Source organism: Drosophila subobscura, chromosome U (assembly GCF_008121235.1).
Source record: "Drosophila subobscura isolate 14011-0131.10 chromosome U, UCBerk_Dsub_1.0, whole genome shotgun sequence".
Taxonomy (NCBI): domain Eukaryota; kingdom Metazoa; phylum Arthropoda; class Insecta; order Diptera; family Drosophilidae; genus Drosophila; species Drosophila subobscura.
The window spans coordinates 18,209,289-18,230,383 of NC_048534.1; the positions used below are offsets into that span (position 1 = coordinate 18,209,289).

Consider the following 21,095-nt stretch of genomic DNA (forward strand, 5'->3'; position numbering starts at 1 on the left):
ACTGGACTTGGACTTGGAGTTAAAGTTGGGCGTGTCCGAGAACCAGAAACAGACTTATTTTTATAGCTCATTGATGGCTCTATTAGGTTTATACGAGCGAACGGATTCATAAACAAAATATAATCATAAATTAGTCAGGCAGGCAGCCATTCCACCGCCTGCTGCCAGAACAAAAAGCGACTGCATCGAAATTTAACACGTTCCAGCAGTCGAGGGGACAAAGGTTGAGGTTTCAGCGTTTGAAGCTTTGTGGCCAGGCCCAAAATATTTCCTCAAATCATTGCACTTGACAGACAGAAAGAAACGTCGAAGTCTTCCCCCCAAAATTCAACGAAAACCCAAGAAAAATGAGCCGAAAACCTCAAGAAAAGTAAGCCGAAAAAGCGAAGAAAATGTATACGAAAAAACCAAAGCAAAGTGATCCGAAAAACATCAAGAAAAGTGATCCGAAAAGCAAAATGTAAAGCGAGAAAACCCCCGAAACAAAATGCGCTTATTAAAGTGACAAATTTCGGTGGTTTGTTGGTGGCTCTGGAATGTGTGTCGGCTTCCGACCTAACCACAAGTAGATCTGCCCCAACTCCATTTTACAGCTGCATTTCCCAAGCTGCTAAAAAATACCTTTTGGGCCCATGATGACTCTCCGAAAACCCAACAAATTCCAACTCTGACAATTTGATTTTTCTTCTGTCTTCTCTTCTGTTTTGTTACACATGCCCTCGGCCGCTTTTCTACTTTATTTTTGCTGCTGGCTTCTTCAGAAACTGATGATGTTGATGGTTAGAAGGGCCCCCAAAATATATTACAATCCCTAGATTTGTTGTAAGCGTCACGTTTTTGTGGACTTGAATTGTTGCAATGACCCAAGCACTTTCTGATGGTCTGTCGGTCGCTGGGCATCCGAAATTGCATTTGATGTTTGGCGGCAAACATTTATTGTGTGTGCTGTGCGATAGGAAGAGTAGAAGGAGAGTAGATCCTGGATGGATAGTCTGGGGATTTAATAGAAAAAGGATGAGGAAAAAGAGCAATCATTAACCGATGGAATTAAGTACTTTATAGCTCTATGTTTGCCCGTTCAAACAGTAACTAAAACCTCTCTCATAGCAGCTCTCACTGTACTTACTCGGCATTTGTTGTTTACGTTTCACTTTTGTTTTTTTCGATTACATCCAGTGTCAAAAGTGGAGGCTAATGACACTGCAGCACCTGCTGCCTGCTGCCAAACCATTCCAAAAAAGAAAAGCACGAGCCATCCATGTGTCAATAGCAACAAGAAGTGAAATGCGGCAGCGTTGCGTGGCATGATTGAAGGCAATGGGCAAGACGACAACGGTGAAAGCTGCCTGCCTGCCAGCCATCAGCTAATCGATGACTAAGTAATCGCATGGCGTCGATAAGTAGGCTATGTTTGGATTATGACACAAAATGGTGCAAGCAGCGAGTAGTGGCAGGGGCAGGCGTGCCACAATCTGAATTATGTGTGAGCCGAACGGCACGACACGTATTGGGGGTAGCAAAAAAGATATTGGGGTTATGCTTTATGGTAGGACAAGTACTCCCAGAACACGTGTATTTGACAGTTAAGAGAAATGGTTACAGTATTGATGGAATTGGTTTTGTTTTTATGTGGAATGGTAGAAAATTAGACGTACTTTAGGTACTTTATTGGGTAAATGGCACTGTGGAAATGTTTATTGAAGAAAACAGAAACAGGGGTAACAAAAAGTGAAGATAAATCATGAGAAATAAAGGGAAATAGTTACAGAGAGAAGGAGATTGAGAACTAATTGGAAAAATAATCTATGAGAGTTTGGAACGAGAATCTAGGAGAGATTCCATTAGAATTGAGCAAAGATCATGCCCGAAACTACAGATAAATGCAGAAGAAGTGCGCAGAAAAAAACCAAAGAATTTTATAACTGATAAAAGTATTCCTTTAGTTGGAATTTTGTACTCCTAAGAGTATAATTATATTTTTTCCCACCGTTCCCCAGTGAAGTGCCTTCCAATGGCCAGCGCGTCATGCAGCAGCGCTTGTCGGCCACATATTTACCAACGAAGCGCGCGTAACAAGAGCGCATTTCTCTCACAATATTTAGTTTCAAGTGCAATTTTCATGTAGAACAACGGTTGACAGAATGCTCTGGGCAACGCCTGCTAGAAAATGTGAAAGGCCAAATGGGCGTGGCAGTCAGTCGCGCGGCATTAATCATGTCAAGAAGGAATTATCTTTACACTTGAAGCAGGCGATTACAGGGCTGTCACATTGTCTGTCTATCAGCCTTCTGGCTGGTTGGATGCCGTTGGTGACAATTTGCAAATTGCAACTTTAATTGAAATTCACAGACACAAACACACACACTAATACAAGTGCTACAACCACTACCAAGACTAATGACTTAATTCCCGTTAAGCACGCAGCGACAAGCCCCTCTTTGGGACTGCTTCTAAGCAGTTTTTACTAGCCACCCGCCCTGCGAGACCCATCCACCGGATGTCATTCAGTGTACAGGCCCGCCCGCCTCCTCGACCGCCATGTGATTCATAATTTCGTGTGTGCAACATTGTGTTGCATGGCTGGCAAGAGAAAATCCACCCCCGCAGCGTCATCGTGCAGCGTCTGCTGTGTCATGGCAGTGGTGCCCGTTCCCTGCTGGCGACTCTCTCTCGCCCTATCGCAGATCAGCGAGTAGGGCCCCCCCTGCCAAAGCGCAGCGAGTGCTCAATTTGAAAAGCAAAGCTCAAATGGCATTATCACAGCATGCGCCAAGAGTGGAAGAGACTCTGCCACAACCACCACGCGAATTCTTATGGGCATGGCTGGTGTGCCACCCGCATTTGTGTCTCAGGTTTTTGCAACCCTCGCTGCCATTTGCGCAATTTATACTGCGTCGTCGTGTGTGGTTCGGTTCGACAGGGAAAACTGATGAAAAACTGCCCTCGAGGGCGATTTTGTTTAAAGATATTTCACTGATAAATGGCAAAGAAACGTTTAACGCATGCAAAGCGGTCGCAATCGAAGGTTGTTGCGTTATTCAACACTGCTTTGAGGGAAGGCAACTTTTGCCACTGTTCCAGCTTGATTCGTTTCGTTTGTTTCTAATGGAATTGTGCCATGAAACATCTGACAAATTTGTGCATTCTTTTGGAAATTGTTTCTAATGTTTTTCCTTATAAATATATTTATTAAAAAAAGTTTCCACAGGTACAGCCTCGTACAGAGTTCCAATTGTTCCATTTACCGCATGTTCCTCTGCCTCTGAAGTGCATAATTTCTGCAGCAAAAATCGTTTTTCCACATCAGATAGAACACGTCACTCCTTTAGCATTTTTATCCAACCAACAGCAAAGCCCCTTTATCGTTTGGTCTTGATAAAGTTGTTCCCTCTTCAGTTGCTGTGTGCTTCCCCCCTTCAAAAGTGCAGTTTCACACTTGATCACGTGATGCCGAAGTTTGCCCTGCATTGCCCTTTTGTATTTTGCCACTCTTTAATGGGCAGGCCTTGTGCTTGTGCCAGGCGGTGATTAAGATCCGACCCACATAGATTAGGCACACATTCGCACAGAGACTGGTGAGGGGGGAACACAATTGTGCTAATAAATCTGGGCTGTCGCTGGTTCTGTTCTGGTTCTGCTGCAAGAACACATCACCATTTACCAATAAACACAATCGTGCATCTGAGTACGACACAGCATGGAAATGGCCCATTTATAATAGCGCCAAACTGGCAATTATTCCACCAGATAGAACCCTAGAACAAAACCAAAGCGTTGCACAAATCAATAACACAACTAGGCATTAGGCAATGGGAATATTTATAATAGAAAATGTTGTAATACGGCAGGAGGAACCCCCAAAGGCAGAACACGCAATTTCAGGCTCGTTTTTGGGCTCGGGGTTCTGGGTTCTGGTTTGGGATGTTACACAACAAGGGTTAAACTTCTGATACGATGGATGACGTTGTCGTAGTGCTCTGAAAAAGTAAACAAAGTGGTTAAAACATTTAACAAGGAGCAATTTGATGTACTTTGAAATAAATTAAAACTATTAAAAGAAAAGAAATAAAAAAGAAAAAGAATCACTTTAATTACCAAACAAATTTTGTAAAACGAGTGCAAAAATCCTTCGCTGCACAAAGTTCCCCTAACCGACCGGACATTCGTTTCAATCGTTGCCAAGGGAATTGTGGCATTGAAACGCTTCCCAATATGTCGAGTTACAGTAGTAAAATCCTACAGATGTGCCTCTCCTTCAAGCGCTCCTTTTTCCTGTCCGCGATTGTACTTTTATTTTGTTTTTTAACAACTTTTATACGTAATTGAAAATGTATAAAAGTTTTGTGGGTTTTACTTTTGCCAGAGAGCTCTTTCTGGGTTCCCGTTTCTTTATTTGCCTTTCCCTTTGTTGAATTATTGAATAGGGCGTGTATGCACCGGCGGCAGGGACACTGACGACTGCTACCCCTGGAAATAATCTGAATAAGTCAGCGCCTGAGGACGACGAGGCCGAGGTCTCCGTTAAACTTTTTATGCCGCCGCTTAACCGCAATTAAAATTTGCTCGGGTGAGCTGTGTGTGTGCCTCTCTGTCGTTTGTCGAGTTCGCCGCCATTGAATATAATTTTCGGTGCCCTGTCATTTGTCTTGACTGCCACCCTGAACGGCCCTGACGACCGTCGGGCACTGAGGGACTGGCAAGCCGGTGACCCCTTGTGCAAATTAGAAATGTCAGCTTTTGACACCGAAATTGCCGCTGCCCGACCCCGAGGGCAGATTTTTGTTCGGGTACACCAATTTCTTCAATTCCTTTTCATCGGATTTACATGCGCCGTTTTAAGCGGCTTTTATTGCACAGCTGCTTAAGCTGTCAGGGGGAAACGAACGAGCGACTCGAGCGATCATTATATAATGTTTTGTTCCTCCATTTGCCATTAACCGTTTTTCGGGGCACGCTCTCGAGTTGCCCATGCTGGTAGACAAATGATTCAATAATTCTCTTGACTTCTAATGGGCATCATCATACGCTGAAAACTGAGACGCAGACACAGCAGACGCTATCAGATTTCCCTTGGTATACATTTTCCATCGTTTTTCTTTCAGTTTTGGGCACACTTTCCCTACCAGTTCGGGGGCTGCGGCTGTGGCTGTGGCGTTAATTAGTCAAAGTTTTCACTTGGAAATTTACTGAAATGTCTATGCCGTTCAGCTAAATTATGACCCACCATGGCCTGTTCGTTGTGTGTATTATAATAAACTTTATGGCCATTTTGTGACCGGCACATAAAAAAAGTTTTAGTCGCAAAAATTTGCATGGCACATTTGGGACAAAAAAAAAAATATATAAAAAATATATGCAAAACGTCTACGGGTTTTGGGTGAGGCGATGACGATGGGAATACGCGGAGGAGACTGCAAGACAGAGGGAAAATATATGAAAATGATAAAGAATAAGTAGCAGGAATGGAAGATCGATTTGAGTGGATTAATGGGCCACGCGAAGATTGTTTTTAGCTCACAAATTTATGGAAAGGAATTTTTTTACAAGTACTTTAAATATTAATATGAAGAAAATACAGGAAATAAATGTACAAATTGATTTCTCTCTCATTTGGTCCATTTCTAGATCTAGATCAAACATCTAAAACGCTTCTTGTTTCATTTCCACAAGTTTCCAACGTCTTAAATGGACGCAACTGTACCTGCCATAAGATTTTCACAGTTCTGAGCTTTATAAATGAATTCAAATAAATTATTAACAAAGCAAACCCCTTGCCATAATTGCAACTCACTCCCCACATTCCTCTCTTAAGTGTTCCATTCCCCTCATACCTAACCTCACACTCCAGACGCTTTAATTATTGTATAATTCGAGCAAAAGCCTCCCTTCTTTTTTTTGGCTGACCAAACCACGCCCCTTCAGTGCCACAAATTGCTGCAAGTACATTTGATAAATATTTTAATTTCTTTTGGCCGGCTTTTATAACGGTTTTCTGTTGTTTCTTTAACCGGAGGGCAGGCAAAACGAAACAAAAAGTGGAAATTGGCACAAGGAAAGTGTGAAAAGCAAATAAAACCAAGTTTTTTCTTCATCCACTCTGTGTGTGTGTGTGTGTGTGTGTGGAGTGTGTGGCAACTGAAACAAAACTACGTCAAATCGTTCACTTTTTGTTGCTATGGTTTATGGACGGACAGGTTGGGCCGGTCCCCGCAGGCCCTGTTAAGCGTCCAGTGGGGTTTGGCTGTGCCTGGTCATGTGCTAAATATCAAAGGCCGTGCGCTCATTATATTTTATGGGGCGGCATAGGCTGGCTTCGTTTCAAGGTGAGGTTAGTCGTGGGCTGCGAAGTCGGATGTTTCCTCTCGACCTTCGCTGGGGTCTGGTCGCCCTCGCTGTTACGCCCCACGTTTTACACTTTCACCTTTTGAACATGTCGTGGCATTTAAGCGAAAAATTTGGCAGGGCGTTGGGCTTTGGAATGGATTTTTTACACTTTAAAACATTCTTCTATTAAAGTTTTCTTCTTATAGATGAATATTTCACTTCATCTTGGCCTTCACTTCGTTCTTTGCCTTGAATTTAGAGCCATTTCACTCCACTTTGTTGCTAACCTCACATTTATCGACACTCAAACGTTGGACGCAACATCTTGCTATCGATTCCTCCGCATATTTTCTAATTAATAATTGCTTCGATTAAATTCCTCGTTCCTCAAACCTTATAATCCTTTTACCAGACTGCATTCACAGTCGTTCCATTCCAATCTGTTCCTAACCTCACATTTCTTTCCCTTCAATAGATGAAACGCGTTAATAATTCATTGCAATGCCCTTCTGTTCCTAACATCACACTCCTATTAATCATCTTTGCCACCCCGCTCCATCACTTTCTCCTGCCTCAAAATGTCATGACACTTGGCAATATTTGTTGCTAAATATTTGTCCGAGCCCTTGGCTTTATATCTCCCTCCACCCTGGTAGCCGCTCGACCTGCATGTTCGTATGATTGAAGTGCCCTCAATTTACCGAATGCAGATGTGGTGGTCAATGCGCTCCAATTGGCAGCGAAGCGTGGCCAAAATGCAGCACGGCACGCCATGTCTCCACCGACTGCGACTCCCACTCCAGCGGTGCAACAAGTTTTAATTAAATCCAATTATCCAGCAACGTAGAAACAATATTACTTACTGCGCCATAACTTATCTTTCAATATCTCCTTTTATCTGCACAGAGATTCGCCATCAGCAGTTCCGCCTGAGCATGTCGCGCGACTACGAGCTGAATGGCGTTGCGCAAGACGATCCCAAACTCATTGCATTCCTGCGCCATTTCGAAATGGGCAAATATATGGGCAAGCCCTCGGTCAAGTCAGCGGCGGCAGCGTCGCAGTCCAACGCGGGAGTACCAACAGCAGCGACAGCTGGAGGAGCATCCCTCAGTTCCTTTGGCAACAGCAGCGGCAGCACAGCCGATCAGTTGGCCCACTATGTGGCCGATCTGTTGGGTGGCAAGATGGATGGAGCGGTCATCCAATCGCTGAGTGGTCCACTGGCCCATCTGATTACAGCGCCCTGGCTGAGCGAGCATCTCAATTGGATGGGTGTGCTGGTGGAGCCGGAGCCACGTTGGTACTTCACGTTGCGCAAGCAGAATGCACAACGGGCGCGCATGCAGGTGGTGCAGGCATGTGTCTCCCCCAATACGTATCCCAAAGAGGTGAGCAAACGAAACACGTAAAGTTGATGAAGATTTAAAGCAAAACTTTGGCTCTCTGTAGATTACCATACACAACGAGGATGTGCGCATCAATAGTCTGCACGATGAGGAGACCTCGTGGTTCAATTCGCGTGTCAAATGCTTTCCGCTCTACACAATCATGCTGGCATGTGAGCGCACCGAATACGATTTGCTCAGTCTGGGCGTGCAGGGGCATGAGCTGGAGGTAAGTGAACTCAACTAAAATTTCAACTTTACTTTCACTAAGCAACACATTTTTCACTGCTTGCAGATCTTGCAGACGCTGCCCTTCGACAAGGTGAAAATCCAAGTGATATCGATACACTTGCTGGAGGATCATGAGGATGTGCACGACTATGTGCTGGACATAACGCGGTTTCTGGCGAGCAAATCCTACAAGCTGCAACGACGCATGGGACGCAATTACTTCTATCAGCGCCTGAATGTGGGTGCCACGCGTACGCGCAAGAAAGACATTCTGCTGCTGAAGACGCCCTAGACAAGCCACAGAATGAAAGGAATCGAACGAGCGATCGATCAACGAACAACGACTTAGGGCCCTGAATTGTCGGTCTCTCGGCTAAAACTTTATGTTCTAATGATAATTATTACTATTACCCCATACGCTCTACACACTATATATATAATACAGATATACATGTTGAATATATGATTATGTAAACGCTATAAAACATATGCATAGATACATATATGGACCTACTGTATACCGCGATTGTAGGACTCTCTTAGTTTTTGTAAAACTCAAATTTCTCCTCTTTATGTTTATTATTTTTGTGTCGAAAATTTGTTTACCACTTATGAATATAATAACTATACATAAAAGATATGCACATACAATATAATGTATTATGATTTTGCTATAAGCTATGCTCTACATATGTATGGAATGTTAGGCCTAAGCCCCTACCCTTTCGATGTATAAATTATAGAAATTGCAAGGAGAGAGGACACTGCTCTGCGCTGCTCTGCTATTAGCTGTAGTCCAACTCTATCTATATCTATAACTCTCAATCTATATCCTATAATGCAAGTCTATATGTTATATCGAATGCTTTATCTAGATAATCCCTAAGTGAATTTATAACTAAGCGCCCGAAACCGAAACCGAAACGTTGAATGATGAATGAGAAATGAGCGCCAGACTACATAAACAACACATTTAAATTATATTAAATTATTGAACCAAAACGAAGCACATCCATACACACACAACCATTGTACACACACACACACACAAGCGCAAGCAAATAAATATATAGAAAAAAAAACTAAAAATCATTTGCAAAAATCTGCTTTCAAACTCATCTCATAAATCATAGTTAAAACATAAGAGAACAAACCACACAATACAATATTAAATTAAAAGAAAAAGAGAATCATGCAGCACACACACACACCCACGCACCCACACACACTCATGCACATTTTATATGTACTAGAAAATAAATCAATAAATAAATAAAATAAATGTAAATGTAGCAAAGATGCAAGCGATAATTAAATGTAAAAAAAAAAACCAATTCGTATTTCAATTACATTTTAGTAATTAATAATGTATTATTATTTTTTATATACATAAAATGAATGCACACTGAAATATATACAGAGAGAGAGAGATAGAGTCAACGGTGTGAACTCGTTGCACCTCGCCTTAAAAGAAAAACTCCCATTAAAACCGAGACATAGACACAGATCCACACACAGAACGAGATTGAAGTAGAGAATCAGTGCCTTCGACTTAGACTTGAATAAAAGAAAGAAAAAACAAAACCAAAATCTAAGCAACTACTCATAGAAAACTCAATTGAAATTTGTTGTACATATAGGAGAGCACCCACCCCACACACACACACACACACACAGAGAGTAGAGAGCAGCAGCAGTACTAACCAGAACTAAACACTAACTAACTAGTTGCCGTCTTGTTAAACTTGCCTTAACCCAAAATGGTAGGAGAGAAGCCAACAACCAACCAAAAACCAAACTGAAATCCGTCACAAATCGATTAAAACAAACGAAAACTCACATCACACACACACACCCCACTTAAATCTTAAGTACAGTGCTAATGTCTGTTTTTTTTTAAGCCTAATTCTTAATATTTAGTTGTATCTTGTGTAAATTAGCGTTTAAACCAAATTTTAAGTAGGCTCTTATGATAACTTCTCTTTGATTTGGCCTCCACCCGCCCATACCAAACCACATTGCATCACTCCCCCACATCTACACACACATCTACGACAAAAAAGGCTAACTCATTGCTAAGCTCGAGAGAGAGATCATCTAGAAATTGTATTTAAAAGCGAGCGTTAACACGTAAGAGAACAAAACAACAATTTATAGTTAAAATACAAAAATAAAGAACACAAAAAATTATGAAAAATGCAGCGACTTTTTGTTTTGAACCCATCCATTCACGGTTTACTTTTCAGTTAACATACCAAAACTATGTCTATGGATGTTATGAACCCAAAAACAATTGTTTATCTTATGAAATTGACTTGAAAACTGTGTGAGAAATGCACAGAGATTCGAGCACATATTCTAAACTACTATTTATCCTAAAGGAAAGAGAACTAATGATCAAAACTGAATGCTAATGGAAATATTGAATGCCAGCAAAAAATGTACTACTGATAGTTAGATATTTGCTAACAAATTGAATGATAAAGCCGGCAAACTGCATGCTAAGAAAGCGTAACTAAAGAAAACCAAACAAAATTTACACAAATTCAATGAAGGAAATAAAGATTTACATGAAATGTAAGAAATATAAATAAATCAAGATTGTTTGATGTGAAGTTTCGGGCAGGGAATTTCAATGGGACACTGTCCTATTCTTTGGCGAAGGTGGGCCTATCAGGCTGAAGAGTTTCTAAAATCAAAGAAGCATACGATCTGATGGAAGTTTTATATTTAAATTAATTCAAGCAATTGAATACGAACACGGGGAATATAACATATATTTTGGATACTGTCAACTGAAGACGTATGCCAGTTGCTGCGGATTTCGTAGCTTCAAAAAACATTGCCTCACAAACCCATGTAATGAAATGCATGTTCGTTACTCGTCTTACTATTATATTTTCTTTGGTTCAACTGACCCAAAAGCCAGGCCACTCTTACAATCTATTGCACTTACGAAACAAATTCTATTTGAGACTTTCCTTTAGTCCAACTTTTGCCACGTGATTTATGAGTGATTCAATCAAGCATAAATACCTTCATAAATACACAAATTCTTGTGTGTTATGGCTACAAAACTTTTCATTGTGCTTGATTGCTACACATTTTCCATGGTAACAATCCCTGTGAATAGTTCCCATGGAAAATGGCTGACCCTTTTGCCACAGCCAATGGCCAACCTGTTGCAAACGCTGCCCTCAACCCTTAACCATGCCAACATGCTCCCCAACGCACGAGAAAAGTCAAAGTGCAAAGCTCAACTTCTGTAGTGACTCGAGTGCTTAGTCTCGTAATCCTTTGCTATCCGGCGGAAGCATCGCACAACTCATTAAAACGGCATTAGCATGCAGCTCGCTTTTTATGTCGAGTGATCAAATTAAAATGCCATGAGGATGCGGGGGGCGGAGCAGGGAGTGCGAGTATGTAATGTAATGCCAACTGCGACGCCTCGGCATGTGGCACACGGTCATTGTCTAGGCCTGGGGGGTGATTGTGCAACGGGTTTGCTGGCGACTGACACTGACGTGCTTCCTGCCCCAATGCATTGGCGTCGCCTGCAGAAGGGGCAGAGGTTTTACGCCTTCGTTTTGCCGCCTACGTCTGCAACAGGCTGTTGTTGCTGCCTGGAGGAGCTTTTTTGTGTCTCCCAGCCCCAGCCCCGCACACACACACGCAGAGGAAGCCCAGCGCAGGCGCCTCACTGACACACTAACACAAATGCAAGGGACAGGCGCAGTGTGACAGTGAGACTGCATGGTGCGAGAGGGAGGGAGCGGCATGGATTCTGCTTTCTGTTCGGTTCTGGGCACGAAAGTGAAAGCTGCGACTTTCAAACTGTTGCGTCTCGTCCAGGCAGGCTCGGGATGTCGAGCAAAATCAATAGCAATCAAGTTGGGGCCCCCAAAAATCAGGCAAACAGCTGTCAACCTACGTCAAAGGCAGCGCAGACAGACATTGTTGTTGCTTCAGATAAGCTTTTGGAGCTGGTTGCGGTACGATGTTCGAGGTATTTCTGCAACTATAGGCAGTTGGTGGACATGAAAAATTACTGAGTAGAACTTTTTTGGGATATTTCCAAGAGAAGCTTGAAATTTCTGTCTTGTTTTTGTGCTTCTTAATAGGTGCGCTCACTTTTTTGGGACGCGACTGTTTGACAAATGACATTTAAACTTCACACAAACACGCGCCCACATAGGCAGCTGCCTGGAGCTTTTCAAAGCTTTTACCTTAATAATTCGTGTGCCCTAACCTACACACAGTTACAGCCGTAAGCGAAATGCGTAGGAATTTGAATACTTTTGTTGTATGAATTGACGCTCACATACGGGCATGGACTGTGTGTGTGTGTGTGTGCTGCTGGCAACTCCGAAGAACCGCGACCGAGACACCGACCGAGGGAGAGAGAGACTGAGGCGACCGAGACCCCAACAGAGAAAGCTGCCTCCGAACGAACGGCTTTTTCAGTAGGACAGGCAGTCCTTCGGCTGACGGTCAAACGCGAGCGACAAGACACAGCACAGTGGGAGCAAGAATACTAGTACCAGCAGCAGCAGGCAGGAGCAGTACCAGCAGCAGCAAGAGCAAACAGCAACGAAACAGAATCCAACAGTGGCGGTGGAGCAGAGCGGAGCGGAGCAGTGTGTGTGCAAGAAAATCAAAAAATTAAAATGTAATGAACCACACACCAAATACATTGTTGCTGTTACATAGCAAAACATTTAATAATACTTAATGGAAAAGCGAAAGCCAAAGCAAGCACCCAACAAATATGGCGACACTTGAAAGCTCTTTTTTTTTTGGGACTGACTTCGTGACAAAAATTGCCTCCAGCTAAAATTGGCTGGCTGTGTGCGTGTTTTTGGTGAAAAAAACGAGAATTTGACACTGAACTTCATTTAAAACGCGCTTATATATAGAAATATAACTGTATGTGTTTTTGTGTGGTTTTCATGTGGTTCTTGTGTGTGACAGCAGCACAAAAGCAGTGCCACAGACAGGATGCTATTTAAAGTGACAGCCCAGTAGCCCACCATATGCTGGGTGGCAGGCAGCAGGCAGCAGCCAGCACTGTGCTTTGCCCGTTGTTTTCGTTGTTAGTGGGCGTCGCTTTCTTGAAGATATGACGGCACAGCAGCAGCAGCAGCAGCAGCATGCAGCTGTTGGTCCTCCGCGGCACCCCCTCTGTGTCTTGGTGTTCTCCTTTTATTTCTGTTTTACATGTTACAAGCCAAAAACGGTCAACTTTTGGTCTATGTCCCTGTGTGTGTGTGTCTTATTGCGTCGTTAGCCTGGCTAGCTGGCTGGCTCGCAGGCTCGCAGGCGTGGGTTAAATTTGTGTTGTTGTAGAAGCATAAAGAAAATAAATTTCAAACATGTTGGTTGGGCCGTGTCAACAGCGAGGCGGCAATTAGACGCCAACACAGCGCCTACAAATCGCACGTCATCCGTGCGCCTGCGAACACCTGCACTGCCCACAGACACACACAGCCAGAGAGAGTGAGAGAGAGAGAGAGACAGCGACCACCCACACACAAACAACTATTACCGGTGCTCTCGCAAGCTCCTCCACTTACGCTCTCGCTCTCTCTCTCCGTGGCGCTCCAGCTCCACACACTTCACTCTCTCTTTCGGCGCTCTCTCGCTCCCAACATCTTTTACTTACGGCTTTCTGCTGTCGTCAGTCATCAGTCGCTGACGTTATTTGTGCGTCAAACTTCGAAGTTTTCCGGCCTAGCTAATAGAATCCTCCTACTCGAGTAACATTTTTATAGGCAATTTATTTAACTTCGTCTCATGTTGCGACTCTTTCCAGTACGTTTCCATTCATAAAACCCACCAGAAAAAAAACGAGCGAGTCCCCCGGCACCCAGAAATCGAGAGAAAAATCCTTAAAACATTCCACACAAACATCCAGAATTTGCATGTCTTCGTTCGTTTGCGCTGAATATGAAGTAAACAACTACATGAGCCACGCCATAAATGTCAAACTGAGGTAAGTTACAGCAATTTGCATGCATATATCATACCTCTATAGTGTATATGAAAGAGCACCCATTAAACGAAACTCAACACTCGCTGACTTGGGCTAAGTGTTTTGACCTTTCGCTATATGACTGGCAACAGGTGCCCGACTCCACCTCAGCGGAAGGTACATAAATGCAATGGAAAGCAATTAACGGCGCGTGTCCCTCGATTACGAAAGTTACTGAAGCGTGTAATTCGAAATATTCAATTAGCTTACAAACAAGGGATTAAATAAGTTATACATATATGGGGTTCTGATGGGGAGATACTTGTTAATGGAGGATCTTTCTAGTGGGAACCCATTAAAAGTGGCTTATCCATGTTATTTAGGGATTTTGTCTGCAAAAAAATAAGCAAAAAGAATAAAAAAATTATTAAGTTATCATCTGATTAATCGGTGCTATACAATTGCAAATCTCTTGAAGATGTGGCTGTTGCTTGTTATGTCTGAGATTGGCAATCGTTACTCAGAGTTTGTGCTAGGGATTGGGATGTGAAATGTGAAATTGAGAGATAAGATTCTTCCAAAAGACCCTTCCACTCTAGTAATATTTAAAAGCACTTAAATTGAATTAAAGTTCATATGCAGATTCCCACGTTGACAGCAACTAAATGTTTACTTCTCTATGAATATGCCCAAAAATGAATAGTCCGAATTTATAGTACTTTTTTATTTGGTTTATTTATCTGATTTATCTGAGCTGCTTGTTGGAATCTAAATGTCTTTCCCATCTCAGCTTAAAGTCATTTTGAATCAGCTTTAATACCCTTAATGTGAATGATATATGATACAGTTTTCGAATGATGTTAGTCAAGCACTTTGATATTAATTTATTAGGAATAATGAGTGATTTCCATGTTAAAAATATTCATCAAAATGTTCAAAAGTTAAACCAAACTTTCTTAGAAAGTGCTGGCTCATAATACTCTTAGGAGACTCTTCCTTACTGATTACTAGTTCGTTCTTGGAATTCCAAGTTAATTGTTTTTGAAGGTAAAGACGCCATTCCGGTTAACCAGCGACTCAAGACACTGAAAGAGCTAATTAGGTCAGTTTCCCTTTGCTTAATATCGATCTGTCTTATTGGCTGTTTATTTTCGGTGGTGTCCCCAGGACATTGAAGGCTTCGAGACTTCCTCTACTTGTACCCACGATTAAGTACCTATTAAACTCCCAAATTGTTGCATATTTTCATGCTTACCCACGGCTCTACTCTACATAGACCCACATCCTGTCCCACAAATCTCATTGCTTGAAAACGAATTTGTTTAACTATAACTTTTATATTGTCCATAGGGACTTGTATAATATTTATGTATGTTTATATGAGGTGCATATTGATGGCTTATCTTCACAGCGCGTTGTAAACAAATGATAAGCAGGATACACAATATGTGAGTCAACAAAATAGATTCTTCGTGGAATTCCTTTTGCGACTTTGTTTGTGCCAAGACACTCATTGGAGGACACGTCACTTATTGTCTTGAGGTGGCAGGACATGTGACTTGGATGTAATTTGAGTTTGAATGTCGTTGCCATTGACGTTGGCGATGACTATGATGACGGAACGGTGCGGCATGTAATGGAATGGAATGCCTGGAGCAGCCAGCATTCATTCATCAATCGTTGGGAGGCCTGCTGGGCGTGGGCTTTGTGTCGGCTTCATTGCGTTTGATTGAATGCTATTGACATATGCAGCAGGCTGAATCCGGGAGCAGCAGCAGCAGCAGCAGCCACAAGTGCGTTAAATATAGCCTGGCCCTGGCATCCCCATCCGACGCAGAGACCACTTCTCTGGCTATAAATGTCACACAAAAGCCCGCTGTTTGATTAAGAGCTGCGTAAACAACCGGAAGCGATGTCAGGACATAGGCGGATGGCGGATGGATGGAGGAGCGAGGCGTGGACAAAGGGCGGTGGCGTTGGACAGCTACTAAAAATGAAACGAAAATATTTTCTCGCGTAAACATAAACAAAAGTCGGCGAATACATAAAAATGAAATGAATAAGCGGACCAAAACTCGTATAAAAACGCGCAGCACGAAGAACTTACGAGGCGACGAGGCCACTTTAGTGTAATATTAAGCAAACACAGAAAAAAATAAACAAAAACACCAAGAAACAGCCACCCAAACAGCGATACTCGTGGAGCAGTTATAAATGCATGAATCCAACATTAATATTTTGATGGCCTGTAAAAACAAAGTCTAGCAATTGCACAAATATTTCCACAGCAAATACCCAAAGCAGCCAATGAAATGGTCAAGGCAGCGAAAGTGGACTCCAATTCGAGTGGATTTCAGCAGCTTTAACTTTAAGAGAGAACATTTTTGAGATTTATGGGGGCTAGACAGATTAGGTGGTTGTTTATTTGGAATTGGGTACCGTTTCCTTTTAGCTGAACGTTTTTTAAACAGAACAAAAAGTGCTGCAAATATTCGGCACATAGGAAATTACAAGTTTAAAATTGTTCTACCATTTTTAAAGCACTAATATGGTGGCCTTTGTGTACATAAAGTAAGTTACTTATATAACTTAATTATCCCTTACGGAATGAGTGATGATATATTAACCTTTGCTTTCGATAGGTTCACCCGAAAGAATACCTTTTCTGCCATCAACTACTGCCCTTTCGGAGTTTCCTGTGTCTATTCATTAGACCCGTAAATATCCCAAGTAAATGCCCATAAATTAGCGATAATGAGGGATTTTCTTTGTAAATAAGAATGGGCTGTTCGGAGAGCAGTGCAGAAAATAAACTAATTTTGTTCTTCTGTGTAGAATACATTTTCCTCTCTGATTCGAATGAAATTATAACCAGAAAAAGTTCCTCTAAATTCCCAAGAATATTCCCTCAATAATGGTTCCCTTGCTCGTGAGCTTCATCTAACCAGTTAATAATTTTGACATAAATATGCTTATAATAATTATTTTTATACCCAAAGCAGTCATCATTTGGCATTAATTTATATTATTTTTAATAGAGCTCTCTCTCGCTTCACGGGAAAAATGCTTAAAAGAAAAGTGCAAATTCTTTTATTTATTTTTTCCGACCAACTGCAAATCCACCTGAATCCAAATTTAATTACCAGCTTAAGCCCTCTTTGTCCGGGAAAGTCAATTCAATGCCAACCGGGCTACTCAGCTCCTCCATCTGACTGCAAATAAATGGCTGTTCGGGTTGGGGTGCTGGTTGGTTCATCTAGGATCAGGTTAGGGTCTGCTCCCGAACGCAATTAATTTTAAACTAAACAAATATTAATCATAATTCCCGCTGGCTGGGGAATACCCCGCACGTAGGCACGTAGGACCTAGCTCAACAAATGCCAACGGGCGGGAGGACACACACGCCTTAGAGCAAACAGACACACGCACACACACGCACACCGTGACATCAGAGTAGGGTCCCGTAATGCCGTCATATGGACAAATGTCTGTATTACAAAAACCTCGACGACGACGACGACGACGACAATCCATTTACTTAATGAGATTGCAAGCGTTTTGGTGACATTGAAAACGCGTTTATTAGGGTTGTCAGCCCCACCACCACTAGCTCCTAAATCATACATAGCCCAAGCCCCAATCTAGTTAGGCAGCAGCAGGGTGCATGCAACATGCCACAACCCAGGCTGGGGGGAGGCACAACAAATGCTTATGCGAGCCAAGTTCATTCATAAAAGGAGCGCTGCGTCAGGCCCAAGACCGAAAAAGTGTGAAAAGAAAAGAGGGAGAAGCAACAAAAATTGATGGTGGCAGCCCTGGCTACACCCAGAAAAGAAAAAGCTATAAATAGCACAGGCAGAGCCGAGCAGCGAGTGTGTGTGTGGGGGGATATCAAGTTATAAATTTTCGGTAAAAATGAAGAAATCAGAGGGCGACAGAGGGAAGGGAGAGAGGAGAGCGCAAAGAGGAATTGGCAGAGAGGAGACAGTGGCTGTTCCCAGCCATTGCCTCTGCGGTCGCTTAAGCTTAGCTCAACAACTGACTTGGCACTTTCGTAGTCACACAGCAAGTAGCTGTGCCGTAGAAAAGGAAATTTTAGGCAAAATACAATGTGACTTGGGAGCGGGGGTGATGGCGCAGAGAAAGTTCGCGCTGTTGCTATTTTTGGACAGCCAGCCAAGCCAGAGAGAGAGCGAGAGAGCGAAACGCAGAAGTTTCGCGAAGCGCCGCCTACGCAGAAAGCTTCGCCGTCGATAGCTTTTTGCGTCGCGTGGGCGTCGCTGTCGCAGTCGCTGCCAACGCAACAGGAGCGCCAGGAAACAGCAGCAGCAGCTGGCGAAGCAACAGTGAAAGCTTTGAGAGCTTTCACCACTTCCCCAGGCCAGGCGCAACTTCCAAGCTGGAACACTGGAAAAGTCTTCGGCCCACGGTCGGTTGCGTGCGTGGGCTTCGTGGGGCGCTTCGTTGCTGCTGCTGCTGCCGTCGCTGCCGCTGCTGCTGCGTGTTCTGTCTGTTGCTACCTGATGCTCGGATGCGATTCGACTTTTGGGTTTCAGTTCAACCTGGGGAGCGCAGCGGAGTGAACGCTGGGCCGAGTGTTGAGCGGTTAAATAAGAAAAGTGCCTGAAAATCCCAGCTAGTGTTCTGCGCCAGCTACTTCATTGCCAGCTGCGGACCAGAGCGTCGAGTCTGCCCCAACGACTCTAGTGTGTGCCCGTGCCTGTGCCTGTGCCTGCCTCCATCCTGATAAGCAGCCCGTCGACAGCCCCGTGTAAGCCTAACATATGGCCAGCCAGCATCGATGCCAGCCCTCGGCACTTCATATGGTGAGTGGGGGAAAAAAGTAACCAAAAAGTAACTGAAAAGTAAAGGGGCAAAAATATTAAATGCAAAAGTTTTGCAACTAAATATATGCAAATATTTTCTCGAGTGCTGGCCCTGAGCGCGTGTGCACATACTTTTTCAATTAAGTGTTGAAACACACACAAATCGGACAGGGCAGGGCAGGGCTGCAGCGGAATAACGGTGATCAGCGATGACAGCTGCGCTGCAAAGTAGGCAACTGTACTTCGATTTTGCCTACACAAAACTCAATTATAAAATGTAAATGAATGTCCCTCCCCTTCGCCTTAGTTCATTAATTTCACTCGATTCGATGACAATTGGCATGTGTTGCACGGAAAATTGTGCAAAATTATTATGAAATTGCGCAGCCAAATGAATACTAATTTGATTGGAAACTATGCAAAACAGAATGCCAGTTAATGAACAGACAATAACTACTTGTGACAAGCTGAAAATGAATTATCAGCCAGATACGAGCTCCGACTGATGGATACAGATAAAACTGTAGGCAGATAATACGCAAATTTATGTACACACACAGACAGGCAGAAAGGCAGAAAGGCAGAGAGGCAGGAGTGGGTGTGTTTTAAAAGGCAGAGTGCAACAGTATCTGGTGTCCACAGCACACCTTTTGGCCTGTTATTTTCACTGCGCAATTTGTTTTTCCAAGAACTCGCAAATTGATTCCCATGCCCGCCCACTGGGGCTGCACAATCAGGAGTCCCGCATTAACATCATTATCAGTCTGTGGCCTTCGTTGCAAGAAAGCAAACAAATTCCAGCTTCATTATCCTTGGCTCTTGGCTGCTGCTGCCTGCATTTATTAAGGAGCAACTGAATAAAATATGGCACATAAATGCCAGCAAAAGGATATGCGGAGAGTGAGAGCGAGTGGTGCATGCAGCGCTGGTAATTTGTTGCAAGGAACTCGGTAGAGGGGCACATAAGCAGCTTTGGCAGCGACTACCCCCAAGTACTGGCACGGCTGCCGCTCCATGCGGGTCCACTGCAGTTTGTAATTTGCTGAAAATTCCATGCACACTCCACCCGTTCCCTGGAAACAGCTTACTGCTGGCTGCGGGGGGAAATTGCAACATTTTCAATGAATTGCTTCTAAGAAAATATTTCTCTTCATAGATTTTCGCATCTTCTAACAAGAGGCTTATCGCAATTAAGCAAAATACATTTAATTTGCATTTGCAGGAATAAGCCCCGAATGGAATTTCCATTTAAAATTCGTTGCAAAAGCGAATTAAATAAACTCAATTACAATATGGAAATCAATCTCGAATGACCGATTGGAAAAAACTATTATGATTTTAATACATTGATGGGAATTTTCGTGTAAAAAAATTCTGTTTTTATGTGTGTCAAATATGAATAATAATGTGTGATAAATGGATACAAATTGTGCGCATAACTAATGGCATAATAATTGCTTAAAAGTGCACAAACCAAAGAGAAATAATAGCTTGAGAAAATTAAATTATATTTCCTTAACACCTTTCCAGAGTAATAATAATATTTTAAATATCAACGAAAACTTTTTTGTTGCATATTTTTATGCTCATTTGCAAAATGTTCTCTGGCTATCTTTGTGGCAACATAAAGTTGGGGCAGAGCAGTGTGAGGACATGAACAAAGTAGACAGCGTTTCCCTTCCAATTTGTCTTCCATTTATCAGGAGAGAAGAACCAAAAGTGATGGCAAAAATATGAAGAGAGCGAATCATTGAATGAGTAAATAATTCTTTCTAGCTTCTATTGGTTCTATTTTATTGTATAACCATTCTACTTTTAAATACAACTGAAACTTGTGCAAGTTTTCAACCAAAGTTCACTCTGAATATAATTGTAAAGGAATCGATTTGGTTTCTGCGACGGCTCTAAGTTTCCTTTCTCTTTTTGGCCACAGTAAAGTTATGGCAAAAGTTTGCAGTTTGTTTAAAGAAAACCAATCAAAATCAAAGCATTCACAACTGGAGCAAGTCTTTTCCGACACAAAGCCAAACTGTTCCACCAGCAACTAAAATTATTAAAAATACTCATGAGAGTTGTGTCTCTCTCCCCAATTTAATTCAAGCCTCTTAGTTGAATAATTATAAGCTGATCCTAAGTAAAGCGACCAAATTGTGGAATTACCCCACAGGCTGGCACTTTTGATAATTGTGCCTGCCACACACAGCTGGAGCCAGGCGGCACTCCTCCACCCAGTGCTCAATCCACTCTCAGTCCCACTTTTCAGCCCACTTTCAATTGCCGAATCCAACTGGCGAGTTATCTAATTGCTTTTCCCATTGTGTGCGTGTGTGTGTGTGTGTGTGGGTGTATGTGTGT

The 21,095-nt window shown here is 42.7% G+C and overlaps 2 protein-coding genes across 4 annotated transcripts in view; both read left to right on the forward strand.

Moving 5' to 3' along the window:
• LOC117902740 (protein Star) overlaps positions 1-9,511 on the forward strand; it is a 32,414-nt gene extending 22,903 nt beyond the window's left edge. The window contains exons 3-5 of the mRNA XM_034814317.1: positions 7,231-7,715; positions 7,777-7,941; positions 8,008-9,511. Of these exons, the coding sequence (XP_034670208.1) occupies positions 7,231-7,715; positions 7,777-7,941; positions 8,008-8,235 (878 nt within the window). The 3' untranslated portion in view covers positions 8,236-9,511. The remainder of the gene's footprint in view (positions 1-7,230; positions 7,716-7,776; positions 7,942-8,007) is intronic.
• Positions 9,512-13,794: 4,283 nt separating this feature from the next.
• The window catches only part of LOC117902736, a 40,797-nt gene continuing 33,496 nt past the window's right edge, over positions 13,795-21,095 (forward strand). Inside the window, exon 1 of one of the 3 annotated variants that reach the window (XM_034814312.1) lies at positions 13,795-13,935. Coding sequence is in view for 2 of the 3 variants with exons in the window: in XM_034814313.1 (XP_034670204.1) it covers positions 18,716-18,740 (25 nt within the window). In the remaining variant the exon portion in view is untranslated. Of the gene's footprint in view, positions 13,936-18,466; positions 18,741-21,095 lie in introns of those variants that run through there. The other 2 variants (XM_034814313.1, XM_034814311.1) reach the window with 2 other exon arrangements.